The sequence below is a fragment of the Pollachius pollachius genome, assembly GCF_949987615.1.
Source record: "Pollachius pollachius genome assembly, chromosome: 4".
In the NCBI taxonomy this organism is placed as follows: domain Eukaryota; kingdom Metazoa; phylum Chordata; class Actinopteri; order Gadiformes; family Gadidae; genus Pollachius; species Pollachius pollachius.
The window spans coordinates 4,327,908-4,338,643 of record NC_136937.1 but is presented as its reverse complement, the minus strand read 5'-3'; the positions used below and the strand labels follow the sequence as shown (position 1 = coordinate 4,338,643).

The window sequence follows — 10,736 nt, the reverse complement described above, 5'->3', positions numbered from 1 at the left end:
GAGGGGACGAGGGAGAGTAGAGTCAAAGAAATGGGGGAGAGAGAGAAAGAGTGAAAGAAAGAGTGAAAGAGATGGGAGGGATAGAGAAAGGTAGAAAGAGGGGGGAGGAAGAGAGAGGAAGAGAGTCAAAGAAATGGGGGAGAGAAACAGGGTCAAAGAAAAACATTCAAAGTCGTGTGTTCTGAGTTTTGCTCCGTTACAACTCTACTACCATGCAGTAACTCAAGCGCCATCTATTATTAGGCTGTCAGAAATAATACCTTATCGTCCAACTCTAATGATAGTAATAGTTCTGACGGCGATAATCACCGTGATAAGATGATTATTACCCCCCTCCCCCCACCCTCAACACCACCACCATCGCCCTTAAATGGTCGGCTTCACGGGTCACCGGGCAAAGAACCAGGACATCTAAAACATCCAACCCTCAGGTTTGGCGAGTTCTGCTCTGAGACAGCCGGCCCTTGTAGACAGCCCAGCACCTCCTCCACCACTACCATCCTCACCACCTTCTCCTCCACCACCTTCTCCTCCTTCCCCACCACCACCACCACCACCACCACCACCACCACCACCACCTCCTCCTCCTCATCCACCACCACCTTCTCCTATATCATCTTCTCCACATCCACCTCTTCCTCCACCTTCTCCTCTACCACCACCTTCTCATCCTCCTCCTCCAGCACTTTCATCATCGCCCTCAACTCCTCATCTCCTCATCTCATCCAGGGCCAAACCCTAAGCGCCGCGTGTCCTCATAAACCACCAGACAAACTCAGCGTGGTACATTGGAGAACAGGCCAGGATGGCCCCACCGGTACGTTTTTAAACAGCAGAATTAGAGGTGTTTATTTTATTTTTCCTTTTATTATGTTTGGCGGGTATGTGCAAAAACAACAGCGCTTCACTCGGAGCAGATCTCAAGCCTGGGAGGCTTAGGGAGCACGGAACAACATTTTTCCCGAAGTACACGAAATACGACAAAATAAGAAAAGGACAAAAAAGGTAAGCGAAAATAACGGCATCTGTTTTGTACACAATCAATTTACAAAATATAATAAAACTTTGTATAAAAAAGGGTCTATATAAAATCTATAATCTGTGATTTCCGTTGGATCAGTCAATGGCGTTTTTCTCCCGTCCCGTTTCACGTCGGAACAGATTGATCTTTACATTCACTTTTTCTCGTTTTTTGGTTTTTCGTTTTCCCGAACTTTGTCTGTCTTGTTGAATCCAGAAGTGTCTTTTCACTGAGGTAGAAGGTACACATTAACGTTTGTTTGTTTTTCATTTTTTTATCCTCTTCATGAAAAAAAAAGATTCCGACATTCCGTCCGAACTATTCGAGCTACGTGCTCCGCGGCGGTGGCGGGAAGACGAACCGGGGCGCGTCGAACGACTGTTCGTAAACGCCCGAGATTCCATCCGAACCCGAGTCAGACCGCGACCGGACGCTGTCTTCACGTTCCGAGTCTGCGTCCAGCGATGGGTACGTGTTCTCGGGATGTGTCAGGGTTCTGGTCGGGGTCGGGGGTCCAGTCGGGGTCCGGGGTCCCAACCCGGGATCTGGCTCTGTTTTCGGCTTCCGAGGAGTTTTCCCAAACGTTCCTGACGAAGTGAAGGAGAGTTGGGTTCAGAGGTTATTTTGGAAAACTGTTGAACATTATTCAAGTAAATGAATCCATTCACGAATGAATGAATGAATGAATGAATGTGATATAATGATGTTGGGGGGGGGGGGGGGGGGGGACAGTTCAGGGACTGGGATGCTTCTCTCCAAGACTACAGGTTGTGGGTTCGATTCCCATTAACGATCGAGACTCCCAAACCATACTTGCTTGTCAAAAAATAGATCTAAAACATCACTGATTCTCAACACCCCATGAACCATGAACCAAATCCCTGCTCGACAAATCACAGAGGGCGGAGGGGGAACCCACCCATGAAGGTATTGGTGGGCGTCGCTCTTTCGTGAGGCCGGCCGTAATCCATCCCGCTCTCTCCGTCCGCGGACGATGGACGGTTCTCTCCACCCGGGTACGGGGGAGGTAACCCAAAGTGTAGCGTGGCGCTGGGCAGCTGCATCAGGACGCCGGGAGAGGGGTGGTCGCAGTGGTCCGACGGGCCCCCACCGCACGGGTGGTACTCCCGACACTTGGACGAGCCCAGGCTATAGGAGTCCCCCGGCATTGGCCTCTGGTCCAGACTACATCCTGGAGAACCACACACACGTATGGAGCGTTTAGGACAGGGAATAGAGCTGGGGAGGGCTGGGCTAGGCCGCTAGCTAGTGGGGATCACACACCTTAATTAAGGTTGTATTGAAGTATAGTTTGTGGTTGTAGTTTGGTTGTGTTTTTTTTGTTGTTGTACTTTTGTAGTTTTTGTGCTATTTAAGGTGAGAACCTTATCTTAAACAACACCTTTAAGATAAGGGTCTCTCCTTAATTAGCACAAAAACAACAAAACTACAACAACAAAAAAACGACAACAAAACTACAACCACAAACTACAAATCATAAACCTCAACTCAATTAAACGTGAACTCAAACCACACTTGACATGTTCGATAAAACGATAAAAACATCCAAAAGTTTTGATCCAGGGAGAGGTGTGCTGACCTGTGAAGGCCTCTGATTGGTCCAGGGGAAGCATGTGCTCCCGGCGGAGAAGCGAGCCGATTGGCCCCTGGTAGTGGCACAGCAGGGGGTCGAGGGCCGCCTCCAAGTCTGCATCACTTCCTGTGTCGGTGTGGCACAGACCTGTATGTGACACATTAGTATTATTATCAATTACCCCTGGGGTTGTTAAAATACATGTACCAAAACAGATTGGACTGTGCCACAAATACAGAATGGACTATACCAAAAACCAAGATTGGACTATACCAAATTACAGAATGGACCATACGACAAACACAGATTGGAATGTACCTCAAACACAGATTGGACTATACCAAAGCACAGATTGGACTATACGACAAACACAGATTGGACTAAACCATCACAAACACAGATTGGATTATACCAAAACACAGATTAGACTGTACCACCACAAACACAGATTTAACATTCACTGGTTAATCCTCGATTGGCTTTATTGTAATAAATACTCTGCACTCTGTGCGGTGGTCAAACTGTCTCAAAGGTTTTAGCCAAATACTTCTCCTGGTCCGTGGCTCTGGCTACCAGCGTCTCCGTGGTGACGGGCTAAAGGCCCAGTCATTGTGCTCTAATGGGGAGTGTTGGGGGCTGGCCGTACCGTTCATGTCCTTGTGCTGCAGGTAGTAGCCGCTGAGGGAGGAGGCAAGGTACTGGTGGCTGCTGCCGCTCTCCGAGGGGATGTCCCCCTCCTGCCGGTCCGCCAGCGTGCCCTGGGAGGACAGGTAGCTGGGGATGTCCGCCGGCAGGTGGGTCTCGTCTGGAGCCGGGAGGGTAGAGGGAGAGTTTAGTGACCGATGCATAGTTTCAGCTAATGGCTATCTTAGTCTTGTGGATAGCTTTAGCTAATGCATAGCTTTAGATAATGGCAAGCTTTAGATAATGGATAGCTTTAGCTAATGGCTAGCGTTAGCTAATGGCTAGTGTTAAATAATGGCTAGCGTTAGCTAATGGCTAGTGTTAAATAAGGGCTAGCGTTAGCTAATGGCTAGTGTTAAATAAGGGCTAGCGTTAGCTAATGGCTAGTGTTAAATAAGGGCTAGCGTTAGCTAATGGCTAGTGTTAAATAAGGGCTAGCGTTAGCTAATGGCTAGTGTTAAATAAGGGCTAGCGTTAGCTAATGGCTAGTGTTAAATAAGGGCTAGCGTTAGCTAATGGCTAGTGTTAAATAAGGGCTAGCGTTAGCTAATGGCTAGTGTTAAATAATGGCTAGCGTAAGCTAATGGCTATCTATAGATAATATCTATCTTTAGATAATGGCTAGCTTTAGCTCATGGCCAGCTTTAGCTTTTGTTTAGCGTTAGCTTACAGCTGTGTTTTCTTGAATGCCGAGTTAATTACCCGTTCATCAATCATTTATATGTAGGAATTCCTTTTTTTACGAAAAAGAGCGCGCGCGCTACACACAGCCCGGCCCCTCACCAGTGTTGGTGACGCTGCAGTCCTCGCTGCGCCGCCGCGTGTGGTAGATGATGACCACCCACACCAGCGAGGTGCCCACCACGCAGCACACCACCGCGATCACCACGATGCCCACCGTGTTCCAGCCGTCCTCCTCCGCCGGCCCGCCCCCCATCCCCAGGCCGACGCCCCCGCCGCCGCCGCCGCCGCCGCCGTTGACCCCGCCCCCGCCCTCGCAGTTGGGGGCGGGCAGCACGGCCAGGCGCACGTCGCCCCGCTCGGTGCCCAGCGCGTTGGACATCTCGCAGGTGTAGCGGCCGGCGTCGCCCTCGGCCGCGTCCACCACGATCAGCAGCTGGTTGGCGGCGGCGAAGAAGTGGCGCTCGGTGACCAGCAGGGGGGCGTCGTCCTTGGTCCAGTTGAGGCGCGGCGGGGGGCTGCCGCCCGCGATGCACTGCAGCACGGCCGTCTCGCCCTTGGAGACGGTGCGGTCCCGCAGCGGCCGCAGGAAGGACGGCGTCTCTGTGGAGGAGGAAGGGGGAGGGACGGTCTGTGAGCATTGGATATAGCTAGCTTCAGCTACTGGCTAGCTTTAGGTCACGGCTAGCTTTGGCAAATGGCTAGATTTAGCTAAGTGCTAGAATTAGCTCATGGCTAGCTTGAGCTCATGGCTAGCGTGAGCCATGGCTAGCTTGAGCTCATGGCTAGCTTGAGCTAATGGCTAGAGTAAGCTAATGGCTAGGGTTAGCCAATGGCTAGAGTTAGCTAATGGCTAGCATTAGCTTATGGCTAGCATTAACTTATGGCTAGCGCTAGCTAATGACTAGCGTTAGCTCAAAGACAAGTTATCTCAACTATCTCCATTCCTTTCTGCGAAAAAAAAAATTAAAAACTTTAAGTGAAGTCGTTATGCTAGCGCTAATTTAAAACAAACACAAACACACAAACACAAACGTGGTTCCCACGGCGACCACAGGCTCCTCCTCCTACCTAGCACGGTGAGCGTGGCGTTGGCGGAGATGGCTCCGGCGGTGTTCCCGGCGGTGCAGCTGTACACGCCCACGTCCTCCGCCTTCACGTCCACGATGAAGAACACGTCGTCCTCCGGCATCACGTGCATGCGGCGTTCCCGGGCCGCCGGGAAGTCCACGCCGCCGTCCTTCTGCCAGGCGATCTGCGGCGCCGGGTGGCCCACCGCCGCGCACTCCAGGCGGGCCGTGGCGCCCGCACGGATGCTCAGGTCCATGGGCGTCTTGGTGAAGGAGGGCAGGACTGAGGGGGAGAGAGGTGAGGGGAGAGGGGGAGAGAGGGCCGGAGGGGGGGAAGGGGGAGAGAGGAGAGGGGAGAGGGGGAGAGAGGGGGAGAGAGAGGTGGAGGGGGGAAGGGGGAGAGAGAGGTGGAGGGGGGGAGAGGGGGAGAGAGGAGAGGGGGGGAGAGGGGAGGGAGGGGGAGAGAGGAGAGGGGGGGAGAGGGGGAGAGAGGGGGAGAGGGGGAGAGAGAGGTGGAGGGGGGGAGAGGGGGAGAGAGGAGAGGGGGGGAGAGGGGAGGGAGGGGGAGAGAGGAGAGGGGGGGAGAGGGGAGGGAGGGAGAAGAGAGGTGGAGGGGGGAGAGGGGAGGGGGGGAGGGGGGAGAGAGGGGAGAGGTGTGAGGAGACAGGAATGACCCTTAAGATCTGAATCAGGATCAGATTCACTCTAAATTATTCTCCTTTGGTATTTGCACACACAAGGAGTGACTTGGTAAAGAAAGAGAGTGACTTGGTTCTAGGAGAGTGATGTGGTGAACAAGGAGAGACTTGGTAAAGAAAGAGAGTGACTTGGTTCTAGGAGAGTGATGTGGTGAACAAGGAGTGACTTGGTAAAGAAAGAGAGTGACTTGGTTCTAGGAGAGTGATGTGGTGAACAAGGAGTGACTTGGTAAAGAAAGCGAGTGACTTGGTTCTAGGAGAGTGATGTGGTGAACAAGGAGTGACTTGGTAAAGAAAGAGTGACTTGGTTCTAGGAGAGTGATGTGGTGAACAATGAGTGACTTGGTAAAGAAAGAGAGTGACTTGGTTCTAGGAGAGTGATATGGTGAACAAGGAGGGACTTGGTGAACCAGGAATGTTGTGGAGAAGAAGGATAGTAACTTGGTGAACATGGAGACTGACTTGGTGAAAGATGGTGAACAAGGATAGTGACTTGGTGAACAAAGAGAGTGACTGGGATCTAGGAGAGTGATGTGATGAACAAGGAGGGTGACTTGGTGAACAAGGAGTGTTGTGGTGAACAAGGAGAGTGACTTGGTGTACAGGGAGAGTGATGTGGTGAAAGATGGTGACAAAGGAGAGTGTCTTGGTGAGCAAAAATTGACTTGGTGAACAAAGGGAGTGACTTGGTTGGGGGAGAGTTATGTGGTAAGCAAGGACAGTGACTGGTGAGTGTTTACTTTCTATTAATCTGACACACTCTTATGGTCCAAAGCGACAGATGGAAAAAATACAAAATTTTAAATAAGTATCCTAATTCCCGAGTGTTTACTATTTAGTCATTAAGCAGACGGCTGAAGACACATGTAATTGATGAAGGATGTCTTTGTGCTGGAATGGGATTCAAACCCCCCACTAGACTATCGTATCTTCAGGACACATCATCCACGGCTGACAGAAGGATAAATAGGAGGAATGGGCGACTAGTTCCAAGCAATGAAGAAGGAAATAACATGGCGACTCCAATCAGAAGAACGAGACAAACCACCTCCCTGAATCCGCCCCTAATCATCCCTCCCTGCTTACTGTGAACGAATCACAAGAACCCGACCATAACCCCAACTAGCCACCTCGCTCACCCCAACCTTGCACCACCCCCCCCCCGCTTAGTGTTTATCCAATCAGAAGAACCAGACCAATAACCCCTGCCAACCACCTCGCTAACCTCACCCCACCCCTGCACCCGGCCTCCCTGCTTACTGTTGACGGTGAGCTTGGCCTTGATGGAGTACGACGAGCCGAAGTGGTTGGAGATCACGCACTGGTAGCGCCCCTCGCTGGAGAAGTCCACGTCGCGCAGCCGCAGTGTGGTGGTGTACTCCGTCACCTCTGTCTCCACCCCCACCGACGCGGCCGTCGTCGAGGAGACGGTGGAGGAGGAGCCGTCGCCGACGTCAACGCTCATCCCGGCCACGCCCACCCCAGTCATGGCCCCGCTTATCCCAGTTATGGCCACGCCTATCCCAGTCATGGCCCCGCCCATCCCAGTCAAGGCCCCGCCCATCCCAGTCATGGCCACTCCCATCCCAGCCACTCCCGTCCCGGCTCCTCCCATTGTGGCCCCGCCCGGCATGGCCCCGCCCATCCCGGCCCCGCCCTGGGCGCGGAGGTGTGCCTGGTTGAGGACCTCGGCACCGTCCAGCGCCTCGTTGTCCTTCTTCCAGGCGAAGGTCATGGGGGAGGAGCTTGAGGAGGCGGCGGAGCAGACGAAGGTCACGTTGGAGCCCTTCAGGGCGGACTGGGTGTCGGGCTGCAGAGTGATCTGGGGCTTGGGGAAGTCGTCTGTGGGGGTGGACGGACAGATAGACAGACGCACAGAGGGACACACACACAGACACAGATAGATACACACACGGATACACACACAGACACAAGCAGGTACACACAGACAGAGAGGTACACAAACACACACAGACAGACAGACCAAGGCACACACAGACACACAGATATACACAGAGACACACACAGGTACACACAAAAACACACACACACAGACATGGACATAGACACACATAGACAGACAGACCAACACAGACACACAGAAAAACACATTAATATACACCATGAGAGAAAGCTTATTTTGGCTGAATTTCCGTTGCATGCTGGCTAGGACCGGTCCATGACATAATTGGAAATAAAGAGAAGAGAAACTATTTTTAGACCTGAAGAATGATCCACACCCCAAGGTTTTGCAGTGGACTTCATTATTCAATGTACTTCTATTATTAAAGTATGAATTCAAAGACATTTGGTGTCTTCTGCTAATCCAACAGATTAGCACAGTAAACCAACCCACCAGGCCTTCAGGGAGTCCTGACACAAACCTGGACCTTGTCTCCCCCTCGGATGTTTAAATAACGGGTTATCAGTGTTTGTAAAAGTGCACCTTTTACGTGTTGTTCCCTAAACTAACTTTGCAGTGCAAACACAGACCGTGAACACACACATTAAAGTCACGACGCACTCGGTGATGAAATCCAAGGCTGGACAGATGAATGCCTCCGTATATATCGTTCCGCTCCCCTCATAACGAGGCTCGTTAGAGAGTTTCTCCCCACCCCGGGCAGTGGGGAGAAATGTCCAGCTATTTGGGTTCGGTTTGGACATGGAAAACCTGTCCAGTAGAAACCACTGCTCGGAGTTTATGACACACACAGACACACACAGACACAGACGCACACACACCTTCCCTGCATTGGTGCAACAAGAGCTCCTCTTAAATAAATCCTACAAGTCAGGGAAAGTGTGAGCATCTGTGCTTGTGCCTACGTGTGCCTGTGCATGTGCATCTGTGTGTGTACAGGTGTTCGGTGTTTAAGCCACATAAAGCGTGTGTGTGTGTGTGGGGGGTCTGTGTGTTAGCGTGTGAGCAAGTATACGTGCAGGTGCGTGTGAGCGCGCGCGTGTGTCCACGTGTGCGTTTGCGCGCGTGCGTGCCTATGTGTGCGTTACTGCATGAATGCATGCTTGTGTGTGTGTATATGCATGCGTGCGCTCGTGACGACGCATGTGCGTGCGTGTGTGAGCGCGTGTGTACGGCTGACGCATCGCTCACCACACACGAAGTCGTCCGGGCCCACGGCGAACAGGCTCATGCCCTTCAACATCAGGGGGTGGGCGCAGCTGGCGTTGACGAGGGGCAGGAAGGCCTGGGCCACCACCCACGACGCCAGCCACTTGATCTGGCAGTCGCACAGCAGGCTGGACGTGTTCAGGTGCCTGGGGAGGGGGGGGGGGGTGGTGAAAGAAGATAGCATAAGGAGAGGGGATATTTTCCTTGCTTCTTTTTCACATTCGACATTTTTCATTTTTTCCTACTCACCCGGAATTCCAAAAAAAAAGAAAATGAGCGCACTCTCGCACAGCGGCGGTTTAACTGTGGTATATAACGGAGGTTTTCTGGATGAATAGGGCGTCTTTAAGAGTGTGCGTACACCCCACATTCCTGGGTTTATTTATTTACTGCGGTGCTTTCGATCCTGTGTACTATTTACCCTCTCCCAGATACAATGGCTGTAGGGCGTGTGTGTGTATTCCATGTGACATTCTATACCGCGCCGACCGACCAATCAGGAGGGGCCACGGCGATGTCATTGTCCTACTTACAGTTCTTCCAGGTTCTTCATCTGTGAGAAGGCATTGCCTTGGATGGACATGATGGCGTTGTCACTCAGATCCCTGGTGAGCGAGAGAGAGAGGTAAAGAGAGGGAGAGGGAGAGAGAGAGAGAGAGAGAGAGAGAGAGAGAGAGAGAGAGAGGAGGGGTAGAGAGAGGTAGAGGGGTAGAGAGAGAGCCAGAGGTAGAGAGAAAGAGAGAGAGCGAGCGTGACAGCGAAAGACAAGAGAGAGACAAATAGAGAGAGAGGAGAGAAAGAGAGAGCCAGAGGTAGAGAGGGAGAGAAAGAAAAAGACAGAAAGAGGTTGACGCGGGAGAGACAAAGAATGAGACACAAACAACGGTTCAGAAACACGTTTGGGGAGAGGGCGGGCGTGTGACAGACAGCGGGACGCGGCCCGAACTCAGATGGTGCCGATCCTATCTAGACGTGTGGGCTGGAATCAAAGAGCTGGCGGGCGGAGCGGAGAACAATGCTACGCTGAGCGCCGGGTTCATTCATCAGGCCCCGCTGGCTGACTGCTCAGAGCCAAGCGGCCCTGGGAAAGAACTGTAATTACAATCAAACACAGCTGTTTCTCTGCCCAACACACACACACGCCGACACAGACGCACACGTCGACACACACGTACGCGCACAGACGCACACATGCACACAGACACATCGACACACAGACACACAGACAGACAGACACATGCACCTACACAGAAACATGCATCGACACGCAGGCACACATACACACACAACGACACACTCGCACCCGACACTGACACCGACAGGACACACACACACACACACACACACACACGCACACAGCCTTAATTGCAATCACAGGCTCCTGGGATGGGATTCGCTCTTCCTCCTTTGGTGATCAATACACTCTGGCAGGACACGGCTAAATAGACTAACGTGGCCTTTGGTCGGCGGGGCCCACATCAAAGCAGGGGAGCTAGAGAGGGCGGGGCGGGGCCCAGCCGTCACACACACACACACACACACACACACACACACACACACACACACACACAGGCCTCTCTGAGAGCCAGGAGGTTTCAGAGGGAGGGGATCGATGGTGAACACCGGTGGGACTCACAGGTGTTCCAGCGTCTCCAGGCCGGAGAAGGACTTCTTGGTGACCGAGCGGATGTGGTTGCCTTGTAGGAACCTAAGAGCAAGACGAGGAGAGAGGAACGATTATTAGACGGTAAATGGACTGCATTTACACAGCGCTTTTTCTAACCAGTGGCCACTGAAAGCGCTTTACAATGCTGCCTCACATTCACCCACTCATGCACACATTCACACACCGACG

The 10,736-nt window shown here is 52.3% G+C and overlaps 1 protein-coding gene across 1 annotated transcript in view; it reads right to left on the bottom strand.

Annotated features, from left to right (window-relative positions):
* Nucleotides 1-918: 918 nt before the first annotated feature.
* The window catches only part of lrig3 (leucine-rich repeats and immunoglobulin-like domains 3), a 27,864-nt gene continuing 18,046 nt past the window's right edge, over nucleotides 919-10,736 (bottom strand). The window contains exons 10-20 of the mRNA XM_079734122.1: nucleotides 10,518-10,589; nucleotides 9,415-9,486; nucleotides 8,864-9,027; nucleotides 7,385-7,590; nucleotides 7,009-7,141; nucleotides 5,052-5,333; nucleotides 4,083-4,583; nucleotides 3,262-3,420; nucleotides 2,622-2,762; nucleotides 1,941-2,213; nucleotides 919-1,608 (exon numbers count right to left, since the gene is read on the bottom strand). Coding sequence (XP_079590248.1) covers nucleotides 1,349-1,608; nucleotides 1,941-2,213; nucleotides 2,622-2,762; nucleotides 3,262-3,420; nucleotides 4,083-4,583; nucleotides 5,052-5,333; nucleotides 7,009-7,141; nucleotides 7,385-7,590; nucleotides 8,864-9,027; nucleotides 9,415-9,486; nucleotides 10,518-10,589 — 2,263 coding nt within the window. The 3' untranslated portion in view covers nucleotides 919-1,348. The remainder of the gene's footprint in view (nucleotides 1,609-1,940; nucleotides 2,214-2,621; nucleotides 2,763-3,261; nucleotides 3,421-4,082; nucleotides 4,584-5,051; nucleotides 5,334-7,008; nucleotides 7,142-7,384; nucleotides 7,591-8,863; nucleotides 9,028-9,414; nucleotides 9,487-10,517; nucleotides 10,590-10,736) is intronic.